Source organism: Borostomias antarcticus (genome assembly GCF_949987555.1).
Source record: "Borostomias antarcticus genome assembly, chromosome: 26".
In the NCBI taxonomy this organism is placed as follows: Eukaryota; Metazoa; Chordata; class Actinopteri; order Stomiiformes; family Stomiidae; genus Borostomias; species Borostomias antarcticus.
In genome coordinates this window covers 10,811,990-10,824,191 of record NC_140259.1, presented here as the reverse complement: position 1 = coordinate 10,824,191, position 12,202 = coordinate 10,811,990, and the positions used below count along the sequence as shown (strand labels likewise).

The 12,202-nt window shown below is 44.1% G+C and overlaps 1 protein-coding gene across 1 annotated transcript in view; it reads left to right on the top strand.

Annotated features, from left to right (window-relative positions):
- Positions 1 to 5,462: 5,462 nt before the first annotated feature.
- negr1 (neuronal growth regulator 1) overlaps positions 5,463 to 12,202 on the top strand; it is a gene marked incomplete at both ends in the record, with an annotated part of 123,382 nt that continues 116,642 nt past the window's right edge. Inside the window, one exon of the mRNA XM_084459054.1 lies at positions 5,463 to 5,632. Coding sequence (XP_084315180.1) covers positions 5,463 to 5,632 — 170 coding nt within the window. The remainder of the gene's footprint in view (positions 5,633 to 12,202) is intronic.

Genomic DNA, 12,202 nt, shown 5'->3' with positions numbered 1-12,202 from the left:
ACCCGATGGAGCTGGAGAGGATCTGCAGAGAAGAATGGGAGAAAATGCCCCAAAATAGGTGTGATAAGCTTGTAGCATCATACTCAAGAAGACTTGAGGCTGGAATTGCTGCCAAAGGTGCTTCAAGTATTGAGTAAAGTGTGTGAATACATATGCACATGTGATATGAGTATTTTATTTTTTATAAATGTGCAAAAAAAAACTTTTTTCACTTTGTCATTATAAGGTATTGTGTGTAGAGGCTGCAAGGCTGTAACATAAAATGTGGAAAAAGTGAAGGGATATGAATATTTTCTGAATACACTGCTATCTAATATCCACAGTCTGCTGCTAACACAATGCAATTTGGACTTCATTAAAAGGGCCGTTTGCCAGATATGCAGTATTCCCAGCATGGTGCTGAGTGGTGAGTTTCATTGTTCCTTTTAAACTGTGTCTCCCGTGTGAGTCTTTAACCATCTAAGGCTTTATCTACGAGAATGTTAAAACTGTGAAACCATTAATTGGAACTTTAAGGCCACTTACTATTGATCTGATTAGGCGGCAGCCATAAAAGGTCACAAGAATAGCCGTGGATAATAATATGTAAGGTGGATAAAAATAACTACAGTACACACACACACTACAGTACATCACACACACACTACAGTACAGACACACTACATTGGCTGTGCCTAGATGTAAATATGAGGCCAAATCAAAGTTACACATTTGAAAGCAGGTATACTCTTTTGAATCTGTCCACCTTCAAGTGCTAATTTAACCTTTGAAGAGGCATCTGTTGAACAAAACATGAATGAATAATTCATGTAATTACTGAATTGACTAAGGAATCATTTATTCAAAGTTTAGCTTGTTGTCCTCATCTGGCCTGTACTACAGTGCAAAAACAATATTGTGATGTATTGGGAATCTGAAAATACTGCATATTGGGCTACATTCAGAGACACTTGTTTTTGAAATCTTGTGAGTGGCTTCTGTGAATCTATATATATATAAAATAATTTTCTTATATTACTTTTGATTATATATTGAGCTTGTGTCTCAAACTTAGTCTAATACGAAGGCTGGCTTTGAACCATGAATATCTAATCATCTGACATCTGTGAAATCAAATTATCATCAGACTCGGTTAAAAGTCAAATTAGTACTTAAGTAGACTCTTAAATAGACTCTTACCGTTCAGAACACTTTGCTTTCACTCTTACAGGGAGGGATGCACACATCCATTTTGTTTATCTACCCATTTCAGTGTTTGCTGTGATGGATTGGCATGCCTCTCTGGAAGAGTCCATTATCATGATGGTGGACCACATCACTGTCAAAGAGAAATGAACATGGGCCAACCAACTTCCAACCAACAATAGTATACACATCATTATTCAAGTTGCATTGGTGACTTAAAGATAGGATGTAAACCACTTTCCCCCTACTTACTGTTTTGAATAAAGCCATTTACAATTACAGTACATGGTCCTGAGATGGGGGAAGGTGTAACAAAGCTGGCCAAGTCATGTGCACATCAGACTTTTAAAAACATGTCTGAAAGCAAATACTTAAAAATGCTTGATTTATTTGTGCAAAACTGCAAACTCTTCTCGAGACATTTTCTGTCTAAACAATCAGAAACCTCATGTTTATATAGAGGCTTGCTTTGTTTAGTCAATCTGACCCACCTGAATTAAACAAGACACTCAAATGACGCACCAGAAACAATTAAGAAAACCAATCACAAACAAGACAATGAATCGACCAATTACGGAATAGGGTGGGACTGATAGGAGCGCTATTATAACGTTTGAATGAAGATTAATGAAATGACACAATACTGACAAATACCTGTAACACGTCAACACCAGGCCAGGTCCAGCCTGGTTTATGTGCGGGGCTGGCTTGTTTCTGTTCAGGACTGGTAGGACCGAACCTAGTCATGCCACTGAAATAGCTGTGAATAGAAATGACATGAAATAATGTCTGATAAATTAAGATAGGTCTTGTCGCCTGGACAAATCAGTTCCAATGCTTCCAATGCTAATCCAGCACAATACGAGCGGGATAGGCAGTTAACTCACAACTAGCAGCAGCTTCCATAACATTAATGGTAGCGGTCAGTGGCTAAAGCAGTTACACTGATGATTCCTGTAACGTTAGCTATTTTTTCTGCAATGGCTTCAACTTCTGTTTCTGGACAAAGAATGCTTCACATTTTAGGATGTGTAACATCGGTAACTCACATTTAGTGTCTACCACCCAACATTGGTTTAGTTTGCATGTGAATATAACTCTATAATCGTCAAGATGATTAGCTGTAGCAGCTTAAAAACAGGTATAACACATTCATTACTTTAGCAGCTTTGTCTTTGAGATGTATAATTTCTGGGGATATTAGTCGTATGACTTGAATATTAAAGCCCGACACCTCTGCCATCTCTTCACAGCACACTGGGAGTCATCCTAATTATGTCTTTCATGCATGGGAAAGTATATTTTCTGAAGTAATTTGAAGAGCCTTGAAACGATGCTGCAGCTACTATACTGGACATCATGCATTTAATCCAAATACTGGGAATGAACCCTAAAATAGTTTTATAATGTCTGTGTCTGCAGATTACATAGCTGTATCTAAAGTAACTTGCAAAGAGGCATTTAATGAGATTAGGCTAACATACTTTTTTAATTATTAAAATCCCTAATTGTTCCCCACCCCGATGAAATCGGAGGATTGACCTGTGTCCATTAGTTTGCTCGTTTGTCACACAAGTACCGGAGCCCACCACCTGGGGGTGCTTACCACAGTTCATTATTCCCATCGACAATTATATAAGACTTGTGTTAAGGTTTGAGGCAGGACCCAAAAGCAGACGGCAGGCAAGCAGCTCAGGTTCAAAATAAGGGTTTTAATTTCCAAATAATACCGGGAGGAAACGCAGGGGAAACACGCACTAACATTGACACTGAACCGACAGAGAACAAAGGAACCAGGAGGGCATATATACTCTGGGAGAACAATCAAGGAACAATGTACAGGTGTGCAACAAGACATAACGAGACACAGGTGCAGACAATCACCCAGACAAGGACATGGAGGGATTCCAACAAGACACCAACACAAGGACACAGGAACAAGGACACAAAGGAAGGGAACGGGGAACGAGGCTGGGACAGGGAAAAAAGGACAGGGCAGACCTAGAGGGGGGAACTAAAGGGCCAGGAGAGGAGGGACTGGAGTGACGTGAGACTAGTGAGGGGACAGGTGTCTAGAGCTAGGGCTGGGAGGACACAAACCAACATAGACGACAAGACAACGAACACAAGACCAAACACACAAGGAGGTAGAACAAAAACAAGTGACAAAGTGTACAATAGTCTCTGGGGGTAGTGCAGGGGTAGTCACTGGGAGAGGAGGTGCTCAGGGGCAGTCTCTGGGAGGGGAGGTGCTCAGGGGCAGTCTCTGGGAGGGGAGGTGCTCAGGGGCAGTCTCTGGGGGTAGTGCAGGGGCAGTCACTGGGAGAGGAGGTGCTCAGGGTCCAGGAGGGTCCAGGGGGCACAGGAGCTCAGGGTCAGGAATCCAGGCCAGGATCAGGGGGTGAGCAGGGCGAACCAGGGGCCCGGGCAGGGGCGAGGGTCTGGACCAGGAGCAAGCAGAGTGGACCAGGGGTCCGGGGCGAACCAGGGGTCCGGGGCGAATCGGGGGTCCGGGGCGAATCGGGGGTCCGGGGCAGAAACGGGGGTCCAGACAGGGAGCAGGGGGTGAGCCGGGACTGACCCGGCCCGAACCATAACAAATGAGATATGGACATAACCTCATGATTCGTCTAGCACAGCCATTGATAGGATGGATTCCAGCGAATGACCTCAGAGGAATCCGTGTCATTTCCATGGTTACGGCTGTGCTAACTCATGTGGTAGCATGTTTATGTAAGACTGGGCACCCAGAGGACAGGGGGTTGTTGTGTGCACAAACTTGAAGGACAAGTAGATTATTGCAGGATTATTAAGCAGCTGTGTAAAATCACAGACAGGTCTATGCACTGTTACATCACACATACATTTTGGATTAGGCATATATTTTTTGGAACCCATCCAAAGTGAATATTGTTACTACAGATAAACCATGACCTTATAACAATTAATAACAAATTACACAGTTTATAGGTCCATAAGACTTCTGCCCATTAATGCATTTGTAGCTCTGTGCACGGCACGTGCGTGTGAGCAGGACATGTTTGGTGTTTGGTGCATTCGTTATCTAGAGAGCTTTATCCCAAAGTGTCTCTGTGACCTTCCCAGGGAGAGATATGACTGTTTTACCCCCCCCCCCCCCCCCCCGCCCCCATTGACAATGAATCAGGGGAATTTTTTGTAACTCCAGAGAGAAGTCCAAAAATGAAGGAGGCGAATGGGCGGCCATGTAAGCTCTCTCCCTGCCCCCCCCCCGGGTCCACACCACGTCTCTCCACGTCTCTATCTCACCCTCACAGGGAGCTGGCTTCACTCAACACGTTTGGCTCCTAAACGTAATGGGTTCTGAGTTGGCTCATATGCTACACCCCTTCCAGTTTCATGAAAATCAGTGTGATAGTTTTTGCGTAAACAAACAAACAAATGAAACATGCCTCTGAAAACATTACCTCTCGCCCTGCATTGTTGCTGGGGCGGAGGTAATACAATTGTTGGAAAACTATTATAGCCTAAAATGGATCATGCAAATATGGAGTGTGCAACAGAAGTATTCATTGCACTTTTATTAAATGATTAGAAAACATTTTATGCACCATGGGAAATAACCTAACCCAACCTAGAAATCATGATTCTTGCACATTCTCAAAATGCATATGTCCCATTTAAAATCTCCCCATTCCCTTTAGAATATTCATTTCCGAATAGGGTTAGGATGGTTCTCCAATCGATATATTTAATTGCTCCTGGGTGGTTCTGTATCAATATCTAGCAGCTTAAACTGCTCCATCACCAGCCACTGGGAACAGGTTGCCCGGGAAACAGGATGAGAGCCTGGGGGTTGTCTGCTGCTCAGCTCCCATTTTACAACCCGCTTCCTCACTAGATGGTGTGAGAGCCACTGGAGAGCACACTTCCTCACTGGAGAGCACACTTCCTCACTGGAGAGCACACTTCCTCACTGGAGAGCACACTTCCTCACTAGATGGTGTGAGAGCCACTGGAGAGCACACTTCCTCACTAGATGGTGTGAGAGCCACTGGAGAGCACACTTCCTCACTAGATGGTGTGAGAGCCACTGGAGAGCACACTTCCTCACTAGATGGTGTGAGAGCCACTGGAGAGCACACTTCCTCGCACAGGGCTACAGCTCCACTAAACAAGCGGAAAACTAGACGGCCGACCATTTCTTACGCGTTTCCAAGGAGGAGAGTGTGGAAATAGCAGTTGTGCGTAAAGGTTTATTCTTTCTCGACGACTTGGGAACATACAACTCAGCAGTGATGGACATCATGTTCGCCGTGCAGGACGCCTGTGTCTCCGGGCAGTGGCTTACTGCGATTATTCTCAGCCTGTGCTGCTTTCTGCCGTCCTGCTTGCCCGCTGGACAAACCGTGGACTATTCCTCGATCGAAAGTGTGGTCAGCAGACAAGGGGACACGGCTCTTCTGAGGTAGGGAAGCACGCAGAACAACTCTCTCCCCCTGACGGTCTCTCTCCCCTGACGGTCTCTCCTCCGCAGACACGGGCGACATGCGAGCATCTCTGCAGCCCATTTCCCAGTGTACCGTCATGTGTATGTGTGTGTGCTACTCCATCCTATCCTATCCTAAAGTGGGTCATCTCTGGAACAATAGCCTCCTATGTGCTGGACGTGTTTTCCCTCCATCGCTGGTCCGTGTTTTCCTCTCTGGGAGGAGAGTCCAGCCAAACAGCACCGTGTTGTTCCGCTTTACTTGGGTTGCGAATCCCTATTGGATGCAAAGTTTAGTTTTAGTGCATTCTAGCGATTTATAAACGTGTTATTTTATGTTATATTACATTATATTATTAGTCTGGCCTGCGTTTGTTCATATGCGCATGAAATATCTCAACTCAACCTCAGCCTCCAGCCAGGCTCACATAGCTGCCCTACTTCTGTTTGTCTCATTTCTCATTCTGGTTGATTATACTGAGTCTATTCTTTACTTGTCATGTTTGGAAAACGAACATCTACGCAAGCGCATACGTTGTAATTGGAATACATTTGGTCGGCTGTTTAATTAAGAGGCCACATCAATTTGATAGTTTCAAAAAAGTGTGATGTCATATTTCACTGGGTAAATCATTTGGTGAATAAGACCTACCGACATCATGCATAGTGCACGTAAGATATCAGAGAGAGAGAGAGAGAGAGAGAGAGACGCACGGCTGCCTTTGAAGACCAAATAGATTGTTATGGGCGTGTCCTAGCCCACTGAAGTGGCATTATGCAGATCAGGATTTATATTAGCCTATTCCAAGATGCATCATTTGTTACTTCACTGAGGTTTCATTAGCCTTATTTTGAAAGTGCCTTTTTGAATTGTAAGGTTACAAGATCCCCATTGCAAATAAGTGAAGTTTAGGTGGCTGAGGTCTAGCCAGTGACACATTAGTCATTGTTGTGTATGCAGCATCTCTGGAAGACTCCAGAGGGAGTGTCATCTGAACACCAGAGGGAGGGGAAGTGAGAACGGGCGCCCCTAGCGGATTTGAGAGGAGTTTCAATGTAAACTCCCATAGACTGGATTAATAATAATTACTAAGAAGCCATTTCGGTGAAGTTATCAAAACAGTGTCTTTACAGTAATAACCTACTAACTGTGAGAATTTCAAAAAGTATTTCGACTTCTTTCAAATTTTTGAAATTGCTTTATTTGTTTCATAAATTGACTATAAAGCCGGGCGTGCTTAAGTATGTCACTCATGAGAAAAATGCTGTGCTTTGAGAAAAATGGTTGCAAATTCTACTAATTTCCAAGAGATCCCAAAGAGCTGGAAAGATGGATACGAATAATAAGTTGAGTTGAATTGCATATGGACAGTGCTACGTTGTGAAAGATCATAACCAAAGCCTCCTATTAACATGAGCTGGTTAGGATGGTATTAGCTGGTCAGACTGGTCTTAGCTGGTCTGATCCACAGGTGCGCCTGGCTATTCTTACTGGTCCGTAACCCTAACCTTAACCCCTAACCTTAACCCCTAACCGTAGCCTAATATAGGCTCACTTATGATGCTAACTCACCGTAACATGATATGGCCGGTCCTTCATGCTTGCCCTGAGACACCTAACAGCTCCCCCTGAGAATAGCGGCATTTGTCTACATGGCCAGATCTAATGATTGTCAGCACGTGGGATGCACTTCTTGTTATTGCTGAAGTATTCATCCAGCCATACAATGCATATCGGCATTTTCATAGGTGTATTGATTTGTAATTTGGTTGTATTGTGTTAGATGTTAGCTGGTAGTCAGCAAGCTCGCAGAGGCGCACAAAATGACGTCATGCATGCCGTATGTATTTCTTTACCACCTCGTTACAAAAAATATATACATAATTGGGATTGTTGCCCAATTACTGTCATATCAGACTGACTTGCGCATCAGACAGGCTCTCTGGAGAGATGTCTAATTCCCTGGTGTCAATCTGGGTTGCTTGTGATCAGCAACAGAAGTTGAGCCTGAATCCTGATGGTCCATTGGTCCAGAGATTATCCCCATGGTATGAATCAGCTCAACAATCTATCTACCCACCCATCTATCTATCTATCTATCTATCTATCTATCTATCTATCTATCTATCTATCTATCTATCTATCTATCTATCTATCTATCTCTCTCTCTCTCTCTCTCTCTCTCTCTCTCTCTCTCTCTCTCTCTCTCTCTCTCTCTCTCTCTCTCTCTCTCTCTCTCTCTCTCTCTCTCTCTCTCTCTCTCTCTCTCTCTCTCTCTCTCTCTCTCTCTCTCTCTATCTATCTATCTGCAGTTTGATGGCATTACCCATTTAAGAGAGTTGAGACAGATATAGTGTCTTGTTTAGAAGGCAATCATAAGCTTGTGGTCCATAGCAACAGTAACTAGGAGGGGCGGAACTTGCCGTCTGAATAGAAAAGGTCTGTTAGATGTATCAACGAAGGAACCGAATATTTGAAAAGAGTCCGTCTGCCCATCACTACTGCAATGGCCACGTTCCAAAGAGATGTGTTTGACATTGATGAGGAGTTTAGTTTATCTGGCGATGCTCACTTGCTTGGGAGTGTTTATAAGTGAGTTTTCTTTGAATGCTAGCCAACTTGGTTTGATTGCGCTAGCAGACCGTGAGGAACAGCATGGAATCAGCTGAAAATGTTCCCCATCAATCAACAACATTAAGGGTAAGTCAAAAATGAGGCCAGAGTTCAAACATTTCAGACTATCCCTTTAAGATTTTACTCTAGTTGGTCATAGTTGGACCTTTGGTTCGAGATGCAGGAAACAAAGACATTTGGCTGGTATCAAAGTGCCGAGGGGATGTGGCCTTCTTTTGTCAGACCCAAGACTATTAGAAGGCAATTTCTGCCACGGCCCCCGAAGCTGATTGCAGAGAGGAAAATGTGAGCATTCTCAAATCGTGACAAACCCAGAAGCATGCAATTAGTCACTGCCTGTCCTTTATGGGATGACTCCCAAGAGGAACATCCATTCTGTCGTTTGTTCATTATTTCTAACTCCTCTTCAATTCTTAATGTTGCTTCACCGTGGCCTGATGCGCCCTCCCTGCCCGGCGGAATTCGATTGGACAACGGGCTCCCTATCAATTAAAGTGATTGTGCTTTAAAGATAAAAAGAAATAGTGTAGCCTATCATTTTCCCTTTCATCTTTTTTTTCTGACCTACAAAACTTTGCCATTTTCATAGTGGGGGTTTTCACTCATCAACAAAGGCCCCTTTTATTCTGGATGAGTTATGCTGATTTTTGCACAGCGCTTCGCGTGACTGAGCAGCAGCTCCATACATGTCGTGTGATTTTAAAAGTACAAAGGATTTCTGAGCGGCCGTGGGGTTGAATGTGATCAGAGGGAGCAGCACTCCCCCCTCCCCGTCCCCCGTCCCCCGTCCCCCGTCTTCCCTCTGATTAGCTGGTGACGTCATGAAGTCATAAGTATGCAGATGGATACGGCTCACTTCTTGTCAAAGTCAATGACTCAATGGGTTAACCGATAAGGCGACAGCATGGGTATAGTTCTTCTGTGGTATGTCAATTTGCGTAGGCCTATATTCCACGTGTGTAGGCCTGTATAGTTCCATGATCAGCTGCAGAGGACCTGATGTTGAGCAGTTGGCTTGAATCACAAGTGTTCCTGGAACACAAAGCCTTGTGCTACAGTGCAGGTAGGTTCATGACACGTGTTTTTTTCCTCCCCGTCAGAGTGGATACAGTACAATGGAAGTTGAATGTGAAAAGGTTTCCCTGAAAGCTTAGCCCATCTCTGACACCTTTACTCTGACAGGTCAGTGTGGTGTCCTGTACTCCACAGCTGTACAATGATAATGTCAAAGGTCATATTATCTATCATTCTGAAAAATCAACTAGTGAAAAAAATGTATATTTCAACTATATATCATGACATATATTTAATCTCATCATTGTTCTATGCAGGGTAATGCATGTACGTAGAAAAGGACATGAAGTCATTGCAAAAGGGTTCGGATACTGTCGAATAAAAATGTTGTGACCATGTTTTACATTGGAACACACCAGGACCCCTCAGGGCGCACTAGTAGGCTATGTTTATCTTCACTGAGAAGATAAAGATCCATGGTTATTTTTGTTATTTCGTTTGACAGTTGGCCCTCGGCTGTGAAATACAAGCTGCACTAGAGGCCTTATTCGCTGTAATGGAGCAAAATTGATCTGTCACTACTTCCACAGTCCCTGTATTGGTATAAATGTAACATCATTGCCTTTTGTCAACCCTCCACTTGATGAAAATCCTTTGTGCCTCTTCACAATTATGTCACCACTACAATGTTTTCCACCAGCTATTGTACAACCCTCTGCAGAGATTTGTCAGTGCAAAAAGGTTCTTATGTAGCTTTGATAAGAAAGGTGTTGTTATTATAGCTCCTTGAAAGGTCTTGACATTTACCAGGGGGCCTAATGCCAGTGACAGCGTCTATAGCTTGAGTGCCTGTTTCCCCAATAGAAGCAAGCCAGGTACAGAGGAATACTAGATAAATAAATAGTAAACAAATTGTATTCTTGCTACATGTAAAAGGCCAAATGTGTTTTCTGCTACCTGCATGTGGTCTTTAAGCGACATGTGTACTGGGCGCTATAGTACAGTGGTTCCTGTACAGAGGTCTCTAGTGAGGTTTTGCGGTCTGGACATGTCAGACATTTGCAAAATATCTCCGACCTCAGACGTTCGTGGGAGGTAACCTGGTTTCACCTGGCGTGACACATCTGGGGGCACACCTGAATGTGTCACAGCTGATTAAGCGCCGGTGTCCTTCAGCCAGCTACTCCCTCTACGGGTTTAATGGGATCAATGTTGCTGTCGGAACAATATTGCTCTCGATTTCACAGTCCTTCGGCTCAATGTACTAGTGAAATACACTTGGGGACGAATGTGTGTTTTGACCTTAATTTGTGAATTGTGAATGCTCCTGAACGCTGAGGTTGATGATTCCTGAAGCAAAACGTTTGAGGTAGCCTACTGTATCTTTAAGGACACAGTTTAATTTCTCTTTATGTTGAATGGTTAAGCTTTTATCAACCATCCCATCAACCATTCCTTAACATTGTAATATTACTTCATTATATGATATAATTTGGTACTAGGAAGAGAGCCTTGGTTTAGTTTTTTATCTATAAAATAACCCATTCTTCTTCTTTAGTTTTTTATCTATAACATAACCCATTCTTCTTCTTTAGTTTTTTATCTATAACATAACCCTTTCTTCTTCTTTCGTGTTCCATCAGACGGCCAGCTCAGTGATGTGCTCCATCGATGAGGACAGCTTCAGAAGGTGGTCTGTATAGGGGCCTTCTGAAGGTGGTCTGTATAGAGGGCTTCTGAAGGTGGTCTGTATAGAGGGCTTCTGAAGGTGGTCTGTATAGGGGCCTTCTGAAGGTGGTCTGTATAGGGGGCTTCTGAAGGTGGTCTGTATAGGAGCCTTCTGAAGGTGGTGTGTATAGGGGCCTTCTGAAGGTGGTCTGTATAGGGGGCTTCTGAAGGTGGTCTGTATAGGAGGCTTCAGAAGGTGGTCTGTATAGGAGGCTTCAGAAGGTGGTCTGTATAGGAGGCTTCTGAAGGTGGTCTGTATAGAGGCCTTCTGAAGGTGGTCTGTATAGAGGCCTTCTGAAGGTGGGCTGTATAGAGGCCTTCTGAAGTTGGTCTGTATAGAGGGCTTCTGAAGGTGGTCTGTATAGGGAGCTTCTGAAGGTAGTCTGTATAGAAGGCTTCTGAAGGTGGTGTGTATAGGGGCCTTCTGAAGGTGGTGTGTATAGGGAGCTTCTGAAGGTGGTGTGTATAGAGGCCTTCTGAAGGTGGTCTGTATAGGGTGATTCTATGCTCGGCAGTCTGCTCAGGCTCGATGCCTCAGTGCGTACTCGACTCAGCGTGGTCTGTCGGCGTGGTAGGTCCTCTCCTTTCACACGCCTCCCAGGTGCCAGATGTAGCGATGGATGCGAGTGGGATGCGAGTGGGCCGGACTATCTCCCAGGATGCCGCTCTCTCCGACTGAATATCCAAAACAGTGCTGTAGGCTATATAGGGCTAAACCAGCTGCAACTATAGAAGATGCCCCTGAAAAAACGGTTTCCGATCTAGAACACTTTTCAGGTCTGTAGGGTTCCACAGAGAGTGCTTTACAGTTGAGAAAGAACCATTTAGCACCTTATGGAACTGATAAAGGGTTCTTTCTGGAACGTTCTTTCAGAGGGGTCTTCTACTGTTAAGAATGGCTCTGTATATCACTTTTTTTGTGTAGTGTAGCCCAGTGTAGTGGCATCTGCAATAGATTCAGTACCATTGATACTATTCAGCTGACATCGTGGCAGGCCAGAGCAGTGAATAAAAAGCATTCTTATGTCAGAATGCTCCCCGTAGACCAGTCATTGCGCTGTTTCCACTTTAAACTGCCGAGATTGATGTCTATTGTCCAGACACTGCCGTCAGAGCCAGTGCTGCTCTTGACTGGATTATTAGACCTGGGTGACGGTACCTTCACCTCATTC